This window comes from Monodelphis domestica, chromosome 2 (assembly GCF_027887165.1).
Source record: "Monodelphis domestica isolate mMonDom1 chromosome 2, mMonDom1.pri, whole genome shotgun sequence".
Lineage (NCBI taxonomy): Eukaryota > Metazoa > Chordata > Mammalia > Didelphimorphia > Didelphidae > Monodelphis > Monodelphis domestica.
The window spans coordinates 112,908,711-112,928,595 of NC_077228.1; the positions used below are offsets into that span (position 1 = coordinate 112,908,711).

General features: G+C 40.5%; 1 protein-coding gene and 2 non-coding genes across 10 annotated transcripts in view; 1 reads left to right on the forward strand and 2 right to left on the reverse strand.

Annotated features, from left to right (window-relative positions):
- The window catches only part of LOC103094472 (membrane cofactor protein-like), a 64,081-nt gene extending 51,910 nt beyond the window's left edge, over window positions 1-12,171 (forward strand). For 5 of the 8 annotated variants that reach the window (XM_056815873.1, XM_056815871.1, XM_056815872.1 and 2 more), the window contains 3 exons: window positions 1,291-1,323; window positions 3,441-3,498; window positions 8,963-12,171. In XM_056815873.1, the coding sequence (XP_056671851.1) occupies window positions 1,291-1,323; window positions 3,441-3,498; window positions 8,963-9,050 (179 nt within the window). In that variant the 3' untranslated portion in view covers window positions 9,051-12,171. The other 3 variants (XM_056815868.1, XM_056815870.1, XM_056815869.1) reach the window with 3 other exon arrangements.
- A 1,779-nt stretch (window positions 12,172-13,950) lies between these two features.
- Window positions 13,951-14,006, reverse strand: MIR29A-2 (microRNA mir-29a-2). The gene has a single exon (NR_127449.1). It is a non-coding gene; the product is annotated as a microRNA mir-29a-2 (primary transcript).
- Window positions 14,007-14,680: 674 nt separating this feature from the next.
- On the reverse strand, window positions 14,681-14,744 carry MIR29B-2 (microRNA mir-29b-2). The gene has a single exon (NR_127450.1). It is a non-coding gene; the product is annotated as a microRNA mir-29b-2 (primary transcript).
- Between the last annotated feature and the right edge of the window lie 5,141 nt (window positions 14,745-19,885).

Sequence of the window (19,885 nt, forward strand, 5' to 3'; positions counted from 1 at the left end):
TGCTCGTCCCAATGCACAACATACACAAAGTTCTCTTCAGGTTTTTTTTTTCTTTTTTAAGCCCTTACTGTTTGGTAAGGCCTGGGCTATTGGGGTTTAGTGACTTATGCAGTCAGATAGGAAGTGTTTGAGGCTAGATTTAGACCCAGGTTCTCCTGACTGCAGGCCTGGTGCTTTAACCAATGAGCTACCCTCTTCATGATATTTTAGAAATAGTGGGTAGGAAGTGATAATGAAAATTCACAAAGCTAAGTTATGTTATTTTTTTTTAACTAATAGCTTTTCCTTCTGTCACTTTCTTTGGCATCATTTATTCCAGAGTTACATTAACTCTCTAATAATTTTTCACCTAAAGTTGAAGGAGAAATAAAATTTAAATGTGATTCTTGTCTTTTTTTCTTAAAGAGCAGTAAAATTTAATGTCTTAGTAATATAGTGGCCTGATGTACCTACCACCCATTTGTACTTTTGTAAGTTGAACTGTATATAACTGTATATTCCCATGTGTGAGCTCCAACCCTGTACTCTGGCATTTTGCTAGCACTTTTAGATTGCTCATATGTAGGATAGGGATCATGTCTTTGCTTAACAGCTAGAAAAACACTTTATTTAAGTGAATGCTAATAAACATTTTCATGTAACACATATCTTGAAGTTCCTAAACTTAATTGTAATTGGGACACATTTTTTTGTTAATTTGAAAACCAAGTTTTAACCAAATAATGGCCAGAAATAATAGAAATAGATATTGTAATACTCATACCTGAATGTTAACTTTTTTCTATTTTAATCATCATATTTCATTGGTATTTACTAAGTACCTACTGTATTAAAGCACAGAAAAATATAAAAAAAAAGGTTGCTGCTTTCAGTTTTCTATATGACGTGCTCTGCCATAAACTTGAAAGTTTATTAAGAGTTCAGTGAACTAAGTGAAATTGGTATTTTAGGAGTAGCTCAAAAAGCTAGTTATAAGGGCATCTAGGTGGCTTCAGTGGCTAGAGAGCCAGGGCTGGAAATGGGAGGTCCTGCACTCAAATGTGGCCTCAGATACTTCCTAGCTATGTGACTCTGGGCAAGTCACTTACCTTCAGTTGCATAGCCCCTACCACTCTTCTGCCTTGGAACTAATACTTAGTGTTGATTCTAAGGCAGAAGGTAATATTTTTTTACAAAACAAAATAAAAATATAGATTGACTAATCATTTTTTAGTGATCTAGCTCATAGTAGTTTACAGAGATGAAAGATGTGTGCAATGTTTTATAATGAATTATATTAATTTTTCTTAGGTCCTGGCATCATTGCCCTGATAGCTATTGCAGGTAAGTAGCACAAAATCTTAATGATCTTGTTTTAAAATGAATCCTACATGATTTAATGTGAAAAAGCAGAATTATTTGTTTCATTTTGTTCACTTGTATATGAATAGTTTCTAAACATTTTGATTACTCTTATGTATCTGAAAATTGAGTTTACACTCCCGATACATATATTTATTTATAAATTAAGTATATATAAGACATGCATATAGTTGAAATTAAAGGTGAAATTAAAATGGAATAAATCATATTAAATTTTTTAAAATTTATTAATGATACCAAAAAAGCTTTCCTCTCACTAAAATTATTATCATTTTTAATGAGGACAGTGTTATTAAGAATAATAATTCCTTATTTTTTAAAATACTGATTTTTCAACACTAAGGATTTGAAGGTATAGCATTAAAGTTTAGTTTCTTTCAATACTTGGCTTTAATGGATATCATAGCTGAAAAACATACTCTACAAAGGTATGTCAAGTTATCAGATTTAGTCATTAATTAAGCATTTCCTATGTGTCAGGCCTTTGCCTAAACACTTGGAATACAAATACTAGCAAAAAAGAAAGACAATCCTGTCCTTGAAGAGGTTATATTCTAACAAGGGAAGATGACATATAAAAGGAAGCTGAAGGAGGGACATGGTGAGAGGGAAATCAGCATCCTGGGAGGCCTGGGTCCTTTCCTTAAAAAGGAGAGTCTTGGAGAACTGACCAGTTAAAGGAAAGAGTCTTGGTGATCTACAGGGATGAGAAGACTAAAAAAAGAAATCTAGATCCTCAGATAGGTAGATGCAAATGGAAGACTTGCATACTGACTAGCTTACTGAGTCATGCTATTCATTCTTCAAATTTATCCACCAATTTTGCAGAGGTTTTTATTGATATTACTCTCTTGGTAATATATCTTTCTTGATGTGAGTCAGTTATTCTTGCAAACTAATCGAAAGGTTTTGCATCTTATTCTACTTTTGGAAAATTTTTTAATCAGGATAGAAAATTCTGTTTCTAGATCTAAAGCCCATGTATGAGATTTTTTATGTGACACATTATTTTAAAGAAACAAAAGCTTAGTTTTAAAATGCTTTTTAAAAATTGTGATGGCTTCATACTATCACTAGCTAATTATCTGGATGATCAATATATACTTAGGATGAAGTACATCAATAACAATAGGATGAAAACTACTATTTCAAATAACTTTAATCTGATTTTTCTTGACAAACTGTCCCATTTTATCAGATCATTAATTTTTAGCTCACTTGTGTGCCTGATGAAAAGTATGAAGAAGAAATAGAAGTGTAACCTCTGCTGTTGTTGTTTCCTATGCCCGCATTATTATCTTGTCTAAAATTTATTTGTATAAATCTTTAAAAATGTTTGTTCATTTTGTGAAGATTAGTTAATTAAAGCTAGATAACATAACCCATAAATCCACTTACTTGGGCCTTATTTCAGTTGTATGCATCACTTCTTAGTAAGTGAACAAACAGGTAAAGATACCATTGTTAACCCACAAATAGGTAGAATGTTCCCTCTTCTTCAGGACATCTTGCATTCTTTGAATCATAACTGACATACAGATCTCCTGAAGGTACCATTGTCAATCCATGTATTAAATTTCTTCCTTATTTTTAGATAAAAATAAATTTGAAAAGCAGTTTTAATATTTTCTTTCCATACTCCTAGTAGGTCATATTTCATACTTGCCACTTTGGAGACCACAAGCCTAGGGTGAAATAAAATAATCTTTGACGTTGAATTGCATGATCCTGCTTTGTGGTAGTGGTCTTGAAGAAGGATAGTTTGTACTTATAACTATTCAGTTTTGTAAAAAGTAATTTCCCCCCTCATGTTGAATTGAGTGAGTTACCCCTCAGTATTCTTTGGTAGTAAATTCTGCTTGGAATGTGTTCTCACTGATTTTAAGATGCCTGACAGACTAAGTAATTTATACACTGAGGAAAACTGAATGAATAATGTGTTACCCAGTAACTGTGATAACCTTGTATTATTTGTGTATGTCCATATGTTCAGCAGTGCCCAGGTATTGTCATTAAGAGACTTTAAGAAGCTTGTTATTTTCCAACATTCCATGATGTTTTAATATTTTTTTTTCTAGCTATCGTTTTTGTGATCATTATCTTGGTAATTTCTCATCAATATAACAAAAAAAAAGGGTAAGTCAAAATGTCTTTTAAAATGATCATTTTTTTACAATTCTCTTCAGAATTTTTTCATTTGCATTGACTTGCACAGTCTATTTTTTCCTTAACTGTATTAGTCTTAATACTAGCCTTGGCAAATTTGCTTTGTATTTAAGAGCCAGCTTAAACTTTTTTTTTTTTGTCATAGAAAAGGCACAGGCAAAATTATTGGCTTTCAAAGGTAAAAAAACAAAAGGAAAAGAAAAAAGTAGTCAAATAGAATGGTGACTTCTAAACTCCAGGATCTATAGGAGGTTGCTAAAAGAGTCCCTCCCAAAGTGCCCCAAGAACCCAGCTTGTGTGGTCAGGGCCACAGATGGGACCAGTAGGAACTTCATTAGCCAGCCCTTCCTCTTCTATGCTAGTTCTCTCAGCAAATGGTTCGCAAGCTGGAACAAAGCCATTGATGCATCCGAAAGCTTTTTGTGGGGCCTGTGGGGTGGGGAGAGTACATGAAGCTGCATATCTTCATTACTCACATTTTGTTTTCTTTTAAATTCAGTATGTTATTTTCAAAGCTGCTTGTCTGTTTCCTGCTGATCTTCCTATACTCCTCTGTGCATTTCAAAAAATACTTCCATGACCATTTTTTCAACCTCATTTTGGTCATCTAAATACCAGCTTCTCTTTCTCCTGTAGCTTATTTAAATAAAGAAAACAAATCCATACATTGACCATGTCAAAGAATGTCTCATTCTGCACCTTGATATCACTACTTCATAACATTTAATCGTTCATTAGTCCAGTGGAATCATGGCTAGTTCCATTACTCTGAATTCTTAAGACCTAGCTGTTTTTTTTTTGTTGTTGTTATCTAAATTGTTTGGGGTGGGGGTGGGGCAGCTGGGTAGCTCAGTGGATTGAGAGCCAGGCCTAGAGACAGGAGGTCCTGGGTTTAAATCTGGCCTCAGACACTTCCCAGCCATGTGACCCTGGGCAAGTCACTTGACCCCCATTGCCTAGCCCTTACCACTCTTCTGCCTTAGAACCAAGACACAGTATTCCATCCAAGATGGAAGGTATGGGTTTAAAAAAATAATAAAATAAATTGTTCTCTGGGTTCTATTCACTGTACTCTGAAATCTTAGATATCTTCCTGAATCAAAGCCCTTTGTATTTTCTTTCAGGGCAGTCATAATAGTTATTATAGTCATATATACCACTTAGTTTCCTGTTATTTGTCACTACAAAAAAAGCTGGTAATATAGAATATTTTTGTATGTTTGGGTCCTGTTTCTCTTTCTTTGATCTCTTTGGGGGTATAGGCCCAGTATTAATATTTCTAGCTCAATGGGTCCACATTAATGATCTTTTGAATGTAGTTTTACAGATGACTAGATTAGTTTATAGTTTTGTAATTTTAAAAAATCTAAGGAGCTCATAGTGGTAGGTTCACATAGTCCTGCCTGTAATAAGTGGCCCTGTCCAGTGTTGTAAATATTGCCATTCCCCCCCCTCCCCGCCCCATTATCATAAGTAAACTGTGAATACACATAAACAGAAAGAACAATGTGTAGTTTGGCAAAATCAAATTTGAAAAAAAAAATTGAAGAGATATCACAATAAAATAAATAGTTCATTGACACCGCAACTTGACCCCAAGATTTGTGATACACTATTAAAGGAAAATATTATTATCCCTTTGCTTTCTTGTGTAATCATTGCAGAAGAATTGGTACGGTTGCTTTAGGTTTTCTGACCAAAACAAAAGGCAGTTCTGTGTAATTAAATATCAGAATTCTGTTGCAAATCATGGACTTCTTGAAAATAATGCCTATTTCATATTTCAAAATGGGCTCAACAACTAAGAATAATAATAATGATGATACCAAACATTTATTTGGTGCTTTTAAGTTTGTAAGCCAATTTTTACATATATCTTATTATCAAAAGATAGGCGTTTTCATTTGATTGGAAAATTTGAGAGTTGTGCCATTGGCATGCTGCTTACAAATCCCATGTTTTTCTCCTATACAATTTGGAGGGACTAATTCTTGTGTAGCTATGGAAGCAATATGATCATCCCATATGAGAAATTTACTTCAAAAGATCTATCTGCAGATTTTTCAAGCAGAAGTGCTATTTGTTTTCTTAAATTCTTCTTAATTTGAGGGAATTGCAGCTTAATTAGTGAGTTAAAATGATATAATCTTAATTGTAGTGGTTAACAGAGGCAAGACCTATAAGATCTAACAAATTAATACTTTATGTTAGTCTTTTTAAAAAGCAGAAAGCTTGAAAAATGTGTATAATTTACTGAATAAGAAAGTAAGAAGATGTAAATGAAGTAGTTTTTTTGCCACCAGATTTTGACAGTTATCATTAGGGTAAAACAAAGATAGACATGCTTTAGAATTATTTCTGAGGAATACTATGTCTTCTGACTGGTTTTGCCTAGAGAAATATATTGCCACTTTAAGAGCTTTGACATCATTTTCAACTAAAACCCAAATGAGTCCAAATATTATCATATTTCTGTCTTCATTCAAAAGAGCATATATATCTTAAGATTTATTTGTCATTTTACTCTTTGAGATATTATTTTCTGCTATTTTCTTGGGCTTTTTTGCCACTATTCAAAAATCTTCCTCCTTCAAATGATTGTCCATTGCAGTTACACTGAAGAGTGTATGTTGTCCTTGATAAATATTAGTGGATAAAGAAAGCTTTCAGTAGTTTTTTGGGTTTATTTTTACACTTCTGTGTAAAAAACAGTGGGTTTTTTATTTAAGTTGAACTTTTGAGATTTTATTAGAAAAAAGAACCTATTAATGTTAATTATATCATTTCTTGCTATATTTCTTATAATTTTTACTTTCTATACTTAAAATTTTATCCTGCCTAACCTCAAGTGTTTAGTACCAGTTTAGATTTATTGTCATAGCAGCCAAACTGGGATTTGTAGGAGACAAAATAAGTGAAGTTGAGTTGGGAAAGATATTGAAAGAGTGTAAGTTAATTTGCATTTCTTTTCTACTTGCCCCTTTGATTCTTAAATAGGGAAAGCACTATACTCTATCCTGTATGATTACAAATCATTCTGGTTTATCCATATAAACGTGCAAAAGGAAGTAGTGTCTCAAGAGTTCAAAAACTCTTGATGTTTGGTTTGCATTCTTGACTTAGATTCAAGTCTGTCTGCTGTTTCTAGAATTTACACTTTTCCTTGGGAAGCTGGGAATGTTGAATTATTTGCCATTACAAAGTATTGCTTTAAGAAGTACAAGCTTTTTTTCCCTGGGTAATTGGTAGGCTTTCTTGAAGCTAAATTCAAGAATATATTGGAAAAATTTCTTGCCACAAAATTGAACAATACAAAAGCATGTCTCTTCTATGTCATAACTGTCCAAAACTCAGAGCATTTGATCCCAGTGTGATTTCTTTTGATATAATCAGTGTGCTCCATAACAGTCATGCACAGGACATCACTGGGGCAGAAGCTTGAATTTTCTCCATTTGATTAGATGGTCCTTCATCTTTTGAAATAACTTTTTCAATCACAAGAGTACACATTAGTTTGAATTAAGAATTATGTTTTTAATAAAACCAAAGCAGAGTGAAATAGACCTAAGTTGAACTTTTAGCATTACTTCATATCTCCAATAGAATTTATTTTGCTTGTTTCTCCTATCTTCCCATCTTCCTTTCCCCTCTTTGGTATGATTACTCATTCATATTTTATTCAGTCAGACCTTTTCCCTCCCTCTGTTCAGCACATACATAACTGATGAAATCCACAAAGAAGACACAGTTTTAAATTCTCTTAAACCTCATGAAGAAGCTTAGATCATTAAAAGGTATCTGTAACTCATATTCTGTCTTTAAATTATGCGCAACTTGAAAAAGTATTTGGAAATTGTCATTGGGAACTAACCAAAGCTGAGACATACTTAACATGGTGACTGCATAGGAAAAGTGCGTGCTTTGTTTTCTTTGCTGAACTACTAAAATCTTCTGGAACTAAACTTTTCTTCATTAGAAAACATGCTTTCTGAAATTTTGAAAGAAGTTTCAAAAGATTTTTTTTTCCTTTGGAGAAGAGGTCCAAACAAAGTGATTTCAGCAATGCCTCATGAATCCTGAGTATTCCCCTTATGTGGAGGTTGGCCCACATCTTTTTCTAAACAGGTACAAATCTAGGACTGAAAAATCCCCATGCCAATATCTTGGTAGGAATGTCCCTTTGTAGGCAATCAATTGGTAGCATTAGTAAGCAGTTACTGTGTGCCAGGCTCTGTACTAGTTGCTCAGGAGATAGTTTAAAAAGATAGTTCCTGCCTTGAGGAAGCCTATATTTACTCTATGTTTTACACAAAACTTAGTTTTCTTAATGTCTCTTAAGAAATTTCCAAAATTCCCAACATAAATTACCAGAATGAAACAGAAGGTGGATATAATGAAAATGGGAGGTGTGGTTCAAGAAGAGGTTTGGGCAAAAGCAGATATTACTTGACAGTTGGAAGAGATGTGAGAAGAATAAGTAGATAAGGCACTGTAACATCCTTTCTTTCCCCCCTCAAAAAATTTCCCACCTAATGAACAGCTAGAATATCTATAAAACAGCCTGGGATTCATGGGAGTCAAGAGCCTCCCTTGCCTCTCTGAGGGCATCACTGAAACAGGCAACACTAGAATAGCACAAGAACCTGGGGGCAGCAGTAACACATTTTTAACATCAATCATCATGAAACACATCTCCATCTTTTCCTACCTCAGAAATTCAATATAAACCATGTATTTACCTGGAAGTTTGAACCTGAGCTTGACAGAAGTTTGTCTCCAAAGAAGAAAGAATTGTAACTTATCAAATACACTTGGTGGGTGCTCTGGTTGTCAGGAATATTGTGCCTCCCAGGAAAAACTTCTTGGCAAATAAATGGTATATATCCAACTTATTATAAAAGGGAAATTGGTAATGTATGTCATATTTTAATAGTGATTATTATTTAGTAAGTATTTATTAGCTGCAGAATTCACTTATCCAGAATGTTTTGTTCTCCCATTTGTGCTGGATAATTGACATTTCCTGATTTTTAAAAGGATCATTCCATCATTATAAACCATCTTTAAAAGCTTCAGTTCAGTCACAGATTCTTGGATTGTGTTGTTTTATTCAGCTATGCCTCTGAGTCATTTTCCTGTTGCAGCTAAATGAAAATCAACTCAGTTCAGCACATTAGTTGGTTACCAACTTTGGTGTAAGGCACTGTACTACTAATAAGGAAATTGTTTAGAATCAATATATTTTTTTAATATATTTGCTTCTTTGGTGATTGGGGTTGGGAATCTGTAAAACCAATTAGGAATCCTTTTGAAAGAGTTTCTTTACTATATGTTTCCATTTAAAATTTTTAGTTTAACTTTAGTTAACAGTTTAACTTCTTATGGCTCTGTCATCTTGTTTGATATTGACACTCTTTCTTATTTTGCCTTATAGGAAAAATGCAACGATTCCTGCTAATGCTAGTTACAAAGCTTGCCCAAAAAAAGAGAATCATTCTCAGGAAAGCAATTGTAATGTTTGAAAATTTAATGTGTCCATCGATCTGGCCTATATTTTAGTTGAAATGTTAAGCACTTTTCAAGTTACTTTCAATGTAGCCTTTTTGCCATTTGAGAATGCAGCTGTTAAGTTGGAATTTTGATATTTTAAAATAAGGCTTAGCACTCATATACCTCCTTACATCATTGTTGGAAAACAAAAAGGTGCTCGAAATAGATTTGAAGGTAATACACACATTGGATTTCTCCATATCATCACAGCATTTTGTGTAGGGTGTCAGGAAGATTGCAAAGTATTTTCAGTGGACAATTATCCAGATGTTGAAAATGAGGGAAGTTGGACACCAGCTTTATGGATACTTAAAGGTTTTTTGTAAGAAATGTTCTTGTCAAGCAGTAGCACCTTCTCACATTAGTAATGACCTTCTTTGGTAAACAGTATACTCTCTCAAGACAGAGTTATTAGTAAGTCAGTTTGCACACATGGCTGTGAAGTTGCCATTTCTTTTCACCAGTCAGTGGGAAACAGACTTATTTGTTTAAACAAGATACCAAGAAGAATGATTTGACTACTCTGAAAGTAAAGGGACATTAGTGAGTCTCTAGTGAAGAATTCCAGCAAGAGGTGCACCATGAATACTTGTGGCCTTAAAAATACCAAAGATCTGACCCAATTCAAGTAGGGCAAGTGCTTTGTGGTGGGAATGTCCCCATGTTGAAAGCATATTAAAATCAAGCCTGAGAGATAGCACATAAGGGGCTAATGTCCTTGCCTTAAACCAAGAAAGACCATTCAAATCCTGCCTCTGAACTTCATGGCTCTGGGCAGGTGACTTAACCAGCCTGGTATAGCTCTAGGCCAATGATGGCAAACTCAAATAGAAACTTAGAAAACCACAAATTAACATATGCATGTTGTGTTGTATTTTCTGGTTTTCTTAATTTCCCAATTTTAGTCTGGTTTGAGCAGCACAAAAGTTTTGAAGACAGCATCTGGGCCCAAATTTGACATCTTTGCTCTAGGCTGTTTTCTAAAATGCGGAGGCTCTAAGTGAAGTGTCACCAGTAAGGGGGAAATGTCCACACTGGGAGTTTCCCACTTCTGATGCCACCCCCTCAACACACAGAATGTAGCCTGTTTTTAGAATCCAGAAACGTGGTCAAACGGTGACTTAAAAGCCTTAGAATACATTCTGAAGGGGCACATTTGTGAGACCATATCATCCCTCACTCAGTACTTTTTTAAAAAGATCTTTTTTTAAGCATTTTAGCTGGACAAAGAACTAAAAATAGACTCTGTACCATTTTTCTAAAGGTGTGTGGTACAGAAAATTGTATATATAAATCTGTATCACCTGCCCATCTCTTCCTAACTACACTCCCTAATTGAGTATGAGGATTTGGTTTCAACCTTTGGTCAGAAAAAAGCAGACTTGGGTATTTTCTTTGTTTGTGTCTGAAATATACACACACCTTGGATTCATGATTTCTTAAAAAATGTTGGTGTGGGCACTGCTTGCAGTGCAGAATGTAACTGACCCCCACTGCACGCATATGTTGGCCCCCCTCCCCCACCATTAATTCCATAGACAAGACCCCTTTGGGGTTGTGTTGGGGTGTGGGCAATGCCTCTCAAGGCTTCTAGAAGACAAATACATCAAATCTCCACTTTTCAGCTGGCAGCTACTGACCTCATTCTTTTTCTCACTTTGGACTCTGAGGTAGTGTACAAGGTATGACTGAATCACCCCCCAAATGCAAACTTTTCACCATTAATTCATTAGCTTTGAGCCCCTACCCCAGGGTGTTAAACCAGGGGAATGCTTTTTCCTATAAATTCTTTCTTCCAAACTTAAAAGACTTGGAGGAACATCAGCTGCTGCCTGCACAATGAATTAGCAGCAAGGAAGGATACAATCTATGCATATTTCAGCAGTGTCTCAGCTGTGAGAAAGGTCCTAGCCAAAGGCCCCCTCTGTTCTGAAACAGTGGGGCAAAGAAGGTGCTGCCTGAGATTGCCTCATAGTGGCCACTGCTGACCTCCAAAATGCTAGAACCACAGTGGGCTTATGCTCTCTCTGTCATCAGCGATTGTCTCAGAACCTGAGAAGTCGCCATTAATTGGTCAGTCCCCTCAAAGCCTCCCTCTAGCCTCCAGCCCTGTCACAGGTGCATTCTTCCCTGAAAGCTGACTGTCCCAAGGCTCGACAGAAATGTATTTCTGCCCTTGGGGCCTCACAGACTCCTTCACAAATGACCATTAATTTGTCTGCCTCAAGATGCTTATTTTGTTAATGGCACAATCCCTATATCCAAAGAGAGGGCTGTGCAAATTGGGAGTTACACATACATGCATGTTACACATAAAGGATACATTCACTTTCAAAGAAACGAGTGTGGGAACAAGATTCGGTATACCTCACCAATCTGGACCAATGCAAAGCAGGGAAAGGTTTCCCTTTGAATTACAGGTTTTGTTTTATTAAAAATATATAATGAAGTTTTATTTTGAAGGACAGTAACTCCAGCTAGGCTAGGAAATAGTGATGTTACATACCAATAAGCATAACTTATTTGTAAAGGAGTGCTTCAGTATTTCTTGTAGTCTTATTTGTGCTATTTATGAAATATATATGAGTTCTGAATTTGTAAAGTCAGGAATTGATTTTGTTTTTCACAATCAGGTTTTTAGGAATCATTATTTACTTAAAATGAAAGGGAAATTTCAAGTTAATACTGGCTAGATGAATCTTGAAACAAAGACTTATGTACAATAAGGAAACTGATTTCTATGAAGGTTTCTTTAAGCAATTTTGCACGAGGGCTCTATAAATTCTCTTAAGTATGTGTAATATATCTATATGCATGTATGTTTCTTGTGCGTCTCACATATCTTTAAATCTGTAATTTAGGATTAAATGTAATTTTCCTTTTATATATGTCCTTCCAAATAGCTAGGAAAACAAGTTTTATATGTATGTACATTGGCTATTTATCAACAACCTGTGCCTTCTCTGTTAAGAATCTTGTGAAAAGGAAGATTGTCCTTCTTGAATAAAAATTACAGATGTCCTTGAAAAGGCTGGCAAGATGTGTCTATCCAGAGGGTGGTTCTAAAACTGAATAAATTGTGGCTTTGTCTGATTGGCCTTTTGAGGTTTTTTTTTCTGTATTGCATGGGTCTTGGTGTGCTTTTTCCAGAATTAGGGCATGTAGGATTGAAGAAGATAAGCCAGGATTAGCTATGACTTGTATTTCATTGAGAGTGACAAGCTACACAAACCTCATTTCTGACAACTCTAGTACAGAACCAATGAAGGCTACTCCTAAAGTCGGCTAATTAGGCTCATTACTCTTCAGAATTCCTGTGTATTCATTGTGTTTCTTTGAAACTTTTTTAAAAGCCTCATCTGGCTGATCTCTGCATGTAGTCATTGAGACTAACTCTAATTTTTAGTCTTCTAGACTTTGTAAGCCTTTTAAAAATTAAGAACTATTCATTGATTCAATCTTTATGAAGTCACAGGGCATTGTTGTTTACCTTAAAAGAGTTTCTTACATCAAGTTGGTAAACCACATCCCATCTTAATTTGGGGGTATTATCTATTACTTGTTGGTATCTTTTACCTCAAAAGCAGCCTCTTATAATTCAACAATCAAGCTATGGGGGAGTCTTTTTTTTTTTTTAGGTTCAGTTTGATCTAGATCAGGAATTCTTACTCTGAATTCACGGATCTGGGTAATTTCATGAAAAGTCACAAACTTGAATGTAGAAAATTTCAATATAATTGGCTTCCTTTGCATTTCCTATATCTAAAAACTCTTCCCAAAAGGGGTCCAGTACACCCACAAAAAGGTTACCCCTCACCCCGATGTATACGATCTCCCAAGATTCATTTTCACACTGGATCCTGTGAAAACTTTCCTATTTTTGGCTCTCCCAATGGCAAGATTGCCACCACAGATGTAGACATCTTTGTGAACTGAGTTAACCTTAAAGGGTCAATTCCAGGGGACATGAGTGGCTCAGTGGATTGAGAGCCAGGCCTAGAGATGAGAGGTCCTGGATTCAAAACTGGCCTCAACTCTTCCTAGCTGGGTGACCCTGGGCAAGTCACTTCACCCCCATTGCCTAGCCCTTACTGCTCTTCTGCCTTAGAACTGATATACAGTATTGAGTCTAAACACAGAAGAAACGGGTTTTAAATAAAGGGTCAATTCCTTAGACTACCAGAAAAAGGAGGAAGACATTTAGGGCATTATATGGCATTATATGGCAAATTAACAGCTTGATAGGACAGTTGTCCAAGATTTTGGAGTTGCTGTGGCAGCTTCCAGAAGGATCATAATTTTAGAGCTGTAAGATACCTCATCCTCATCTTATAGATGAGGAAATTGAAAGATAAGGTTTAAATGCCTTCATGTCCAAAGCAGGATTTTGAATTCAGGACCTCCCAAGTCCACAGTTCTTATCCACTAGACCCCTTAGCTGTATAATGTGTCCAGCAAGGAGAAAATAATACTTTACTTGCCCAGTTATGTTTTGTTCTATCCCTTTATGCCTTATTCTTAATGTCATGGAATTAAATAGGAAGGAGTTGAAAAATAGACATGACAAGCAATGCAGAAAAAAATTTATTAGTATTTATAGACTTAATCGTTTTAAAAGCACCTCAAAGTTACAAAGAAAAGGCAAAACTTAGGACTCTCGAATTAAATCTTGTTGATTTTGTGTGTCCCGAGAACATTTATCCATTAAACTGTCTCTTACCTCAATGCAGTTGCAGTTGGTTAGTAAAAACTGTTTTGTTTCTTATTTTGTTTTGGTTTTGGTCCCATGATTCAAGAAGCAAATGCTATGGCTGACCAACCAGCCTTTGTTTGTATAGGGTTCCAGGACTGCTGCTTTTCCCCCTACATCATAACCGATTTCAAATGGTGCTAGACAAAAACAGACTCTGAACACCAAGAGAAATCGGTCAGCCTGTGTAAGAGAGAGGTCCAGTGGGGTTTGTGGAATTCTGCTGCCATCTTTGCATACACAAATCGCCTCACATTTTTCAGGCAAGTCACAGAACAGTTTTTGCCCGGGAGGGCTATTCTACTACCTACCCTTCACATCCCCACCCAATTGAAGACTAAAATCATGACATTCATTAAACAAGAAGTGTTTATTTTAGGAAACTATCGAGACCTACCACGGTTGGGCAGGACTATTGACTAACATTCCATAAGAGTAATATCATCTTTATAAAATGCTATTATCGAACATCCTCACAACAACCCTGTGAGGTAGGCAGCTAGTGAATAGAATCCCCATTTTGAAGAAAAGAAAACTGAGGCTCAGATTTTGACTAGTTCAAGCTCACCCCGCCAGTGACTGATTAATCAAGCCTGGAAGTCCAGGGCTTGAGATTCCCAATTCAATGGCTTTTAGCTTGAGCTACGTGAAATTGGCCCCAGATGCTTCTAACACGTTCAGTGGAGCTAACACCTTGAACAAGATCCTACCCCTCAACCAGTGCTTCTCACTTAATCGTCCTCCTATGGAGGGAGGTTTTTCCAAGTTCAGATGGCAAATCTGACAAGATGAGCCACTGAAACTTCTTGGTGTAGGGCCTTGCCTTGCCTTGCCGCAATTCTTACTCCTAAAACACTGATTTCAAATGGTGCTAGATACAGAGATGGAAAAATCTAAGCCACCATGTGAAACCAGCTTCCAGAAGAAGAGGATCATCCGAAGAGGGGAAGGCTCAGCCTCTGCTCGGAGATGGAGGAGGGTCTTCTTGTTCTTCCACTGGTGACAAAAGGCACAATTAATTATTATAACGGCACAGGAGGAGACAGTTACAAATGAATGGTGAGCAAAATGGCAGCAATCACTTATTTTCTGGAGCTGGCAACATCTCTTTCTGGTTGAACTGTGCTATCAGGCCAAAAGAGACCAGATTAGTGAGGTTATTGTTGATATAAAAAGGAGATAAAAGTTCTCATTGAAATGCACCATTAGCTCTTCAATGACAAAGACTTTTTCTTACCTACCCCACCATTTGGCCTCCTTTTCTTAAAAGGAGATTTAGTACCCACCTGTGATTTCTTCTCCACCCTGTGTAGAAATAATTGAAAATTTCAGTGGAGGAGCCCAAATTTCAGTGGAGGAGCCCATCCCATACAAAAGATGACTTTCCTGGTTTGCCTGTAAATGGACCTTCCAAAGGATTTTTCTACATCAGTTCATATAACATGCATTCGTTTCCCCAACATTTTCCCTCTGTTTCTACCTAGATCAGTGCTTAAAACCATGTTTAAAATAAATCTTTTGATAATTTCAATTTAGTTGGTTTCCTTTCTTATATACAAATTTTATGTGATGCATTTAAAAACATTTTTCTGAGAAAAGGTCCGTAAGGGGGAGGGCAGCTGGGTGGCCCAGTAGATAGTGAGGTCTGGTGATGGGAGGTCCTGGGTTCAAATTTGGCCTCGGTCACTTTCTGGCTGTGTGACTGGGCAAGTCACAGTCCTTACAGCCTAGCCCTTACCACTCTTTTGCCTTAGAACCAATCCACAGGACTAGTTTCAAGACAGAAGGTAAGGGGGAAAGCTGGGTAGCTCAGTGGATTGAGAGCCAGGCCTAGAGATGGGAGGTCCTGGGTTCAAATCTGGCCTCAGACACTTCCTAGCTGTGTGACCCTGGGCAAGTCATTTAATCCCCATTGCCTAGCCCTTACCACTCTTCTGCCTTAGAACCAACACATAGTATTGATTCCAAGACGGAAGGTAAGGGTTTAAAAAGGTAAGGGGTTGGGAGAGGGGGGAAAGAAAAGAAAAAGAAGGGAGTGGGGAGGGGCAATAAATTTCACCCAAACTTATGAGAAAGAACGCTATCCACATTCAGAGGAAGAACTGTGGGAGTAGAAATACAGAAGAAAAACAACTGCTTGGTCACATGGGTCGATGGGGATATAGACTCTAAGCGATCACCCTAGTGCAAATATTAATAATATGGAAATAGATTTTATCAATGACACACGTAAAACCCATGGAATTGCACATTGGCTAAGGGAGGGGAGGGAAAGAACATGAATCATGTAACCAAGGAAAAATATTCTACATTAATTAAGTAAATATTTTCTGACAAATAAATAAATGTCACCCAAGCAGCAAGAATCCATGACATAGAACTGACCTAGATGACCGTTTATGTTGCTCTGGAGTCATTGGGCGAAGCACGCGTGCACGCACACACACGTGCACAGGCAGAGGCTTATTCAGAATGACTTCTCTGACTCCAAATCAAAGGGACAGAAAAGGAGGCAAACGACGGCGTTTCTTTGCTAATTCTCATTAGGCCAAGGGCCTGCGGTGCTTTCTCATCACTGCTGGGAAACACCACCTTATACTCTGGAAACAATTTGTCGATTAGAATCTCACCTCTGCAGAAGCTTTTTGTTTGGGGAAGGCAGCGGCGTTGCCGCCACGGAGCCTGAATCTCACCTAATCTTCTAATTGGCAGGCAAGCACAAGCTCCCAAAAGCCTTCCTGGTGACTTGCAAGATTAAACAGGCTCCCTTCAGAGGCCTCACCGGGCTCCCTGCTTTCTCAGGCCTCTCAGCCCACTGGAGATGCCGCCGTCCCATCCCCAAGCTGCCCTGGCTCCCTTCCAGCAGCAAGGCCAGCGGGGCTGCAAGGGGGGTTCACAACAGCCCCCCAGGACCTTTTATACCCATTCACAGTCCTTTTTGTTATTATTCTCCCCACTGCGGAGCTGGGCTGGGAGAGAGCCCTCCGGGGAGGCAGCAGGCCGGCCACGTGGCCACCCACTGCCCAGGGAGTGGCAGGGCTCCCCCAGACCACACTCCTGGGTGACGGGGAGCAGGTTTGGAGATCTCGGCCTTCACGCTCTTTGGGAAGTGGGACGTGCGCTGTTCTTGGGCCACCCCGGCGTGCCCAGCGCGGTGCCAGGCACCCAGCAGAGTCCTCAAGAAATACATGGATAAGAAGAAAATGGAAGCGTTGGAGATGTGGGGGAAGAGGTCAGGAATCCCACGTGCGTGCCTGGAAAACCAAACCCTGTAAACACAGATTGGGAGGGCCCAGGCCGCCGTCGTCCTTCCAGAGCCCCAACAAAGGCCTGATCTCGTTCCTTACAGAGGCTCTCACTGAGGCGGCGGCAAAAGGAGCCCCAAGTCCTGCTTCGGGCCGGCCCGTCAGGAGGCTGCTTTTCGCCGTGGGCACAGGCTTCCAGTATCTGGTATTTTGGAAGAGGCGGGGGCACCGAGGAGCCTTCCGAGCCCTTCTCCCCTCCTCGGCCTGGTCTCTCCCCCCGTCGGAGCACACAGCAGCCACCTGCCCCAAGTTCTCCCTCTAAAGAAGCGGCGGCCTGCCCCTTTCCCTTGGCCCTCCCCACTGACCCCAGCCTTTTGGGAGAGGAGCCTTAAATGTCCTCTGAGCACGCCTGCCTTTTCTAGGAAGCGACGCCCACCAGGCCTCACCGCTTGGCCCGGAGTCCTCCCTGCAGGCCGGGCCGCCAGGCCACAACCGGCAAAGAGCAGAGCCTAAAGGACAGAAGCTGCCTTCGTAGAGGCAGGGCCCGTGCCAGGGAAATACCTGAGGATCGCCCCGACCGGCTCTCCTGGCTTCCCTGAGAACAACAAGGGGGACGGCCCGGGCTTCGGGGGCACGAGCTCCTAAAGGAGTTCCCTTTGGCTCTTTCCCCCAAAGGGCAAAGGGCTGGAGCCCCTCGGTGGGCCCTTCAGATACAGAGGCCGGGAGAGCAAGCTTGGCATCCCAGGGGGGCAGCCTCGTGGGCTGGGGGCTCGGGCCCCTGCTTGGGGCGCCATGCCGCGTCTTCATAGCTCTCTTCACGCTCTCCCCAGATGCTCTGTTCTTCCAGGTTCAAGTCCAAACTCTCCCACGCAGCCCAGATGCCCTCTTCCCTTTGGGGAAGTGGATTCAAAAGTGAAACTGCACCGGGGTGATGTCAGGAGGAGCAGAGAGGAGACCGTGGGAGGAGGCCCCGCCATGCATCCTCCATGTGGCCGGCCTTCCCTTCTCTCCAGCGCCCTCCCCGGTCTCTGGAGATGCCCAGCCGCCTCTTGCATCCGTCTCCTTGCCGGATACCGGCTCACCCAAAGGCCCGGGGGAACTGCCTGGAGGAGCCGAGCTGGGCCGCCCCTTCGCCGCTGGGTCTGCAGGAGTCACCCGTCTCCCTGCCCGGCCACGGCTACAGCAATGCTCCGGGCACAGCTTCAAGCTCTTCCCGGGTCTCGAAGGAAAGGGCATCCTGACGTTCTGCCCACTGCCGCCCCCCATACAAGCCCCTCCTGCCCACCTTTCTCCTGGCAGCGGGAAGGACCGGGCATGGGAACTAACCTCAGGCTGGCAGTTCTGCCCAGTGCCCGGGCACACACCTGGCAGGCGGCACAAGAAGCTGGGCACGCCCAGTGACGCTATTCCACTTTCCTCTGGGGGGGTGGGGGGGGAAGCAGGGCTGGGCCAGGCATGGGTAAGGGCTGAGCCCAGTGCCAGCCTACAAGCACACCCTCTCGCCTGCTTCCCCTGAGGCATATGGCTAGTAGCCGGACCGGGCTGCCCACCAGCCCCACTCTGTTATCAGGGCCCTGCGCTGCCAGTCTCATGACCAGGAACAGAGAGTGGGGGAGGGACGGGTGGAGGAGGAAGTTTCACAGTCTGGTGCATTTCCATGGGGGGTGGGGGGAAGGAGAGGGAGAGAGACAGAGACACACACACATACAGAGACAGGGAGGGAGAGAGACAGAGATGGGAAGACAGGAGAGACAGAGGGACACAGAGAGAAAGGAGAGAGACAGACAGACAGACAGAGACAGAGAGAGACAGACAGACAGACAGAGACAGAGAGACAGAGACAGAGAGAGAGAGAGACAGAGAGACAGAGAGAGAGAAAGAGAGAGAGAGAGAGAGAGACAGAGAGAGAGAGAGAGAGAGAGAGAGAGAGAGAGAGAGAGAGAGAGAGAGAGAGAGAGAGAGAGAGAGAGGAGAGAGAGACAGAGAGAGAGACAGAGAGAGAGAGAGAGAGAGGGGGGAGACAGAGACAGAGAGGGAGAGAGAGACAGAGACAAAGAGAGAGACAGAGACAGAGACAGACAGACACAGAGAAAGAGAGAAAGGAGACAGAGAGACAGACAGAGAGAGAAAGGAGAGAGACAGAGAGAGAGAGAGGAGAGAGAGAGAGAGGGAGAGGGAGAGGGAGAGAGAGAGACAGAGAGAGAGAGGAGAGAGAGAGAGAGGGAGAGGGAGAGGGAGAGACAGAGAGAGAGAGGAGAGAGAGAGAGAGGGAGAGGGAGAGGGGGGGAGATAGAGACAGAGAGGGAGAGAGAGACAGAGACAAAGAGAGACACAGAGACAGAGAGAGACAGAGACAGAGAGAGAGAAGGAGAGAGACAGAGAGACAGACAGAGAGAGAAAGGAGAGAGACAGAGAGAGAGAGAAAGGAGGGGGGGAGACAGAGACACAGAGACAGAGAGAGACAGAGACAGAGAGAGAGAAGGAGAGAGAGAGAGGAGAAGGAGAGACAGACAGAGAGCTCACAGAGAGAGAGACTGAATTCCCTTTTCTGAACTTTGGTGTCTCCCCTTTCACTTCTCTCCCTTTCTCCTGTCAGGAATGACGCTGGCTGGTGGGGGCGGGTGCCCAGGTACCAAGCCAACTGGGCTCTGGCCCGGCTCTCTCCCAGGCCTGGCACTCTCCCTCCAGCCGTTACCCGACATGCACTTCTGCCTCTTGTCAGGGAGACCTCGCCCTCTTGTTTTCAAAGTTTTATAACAGTATTGTTTGTTGTTGAGCAGATTAAATTCTTTAGCAGTTGGGGGAAGGGGGA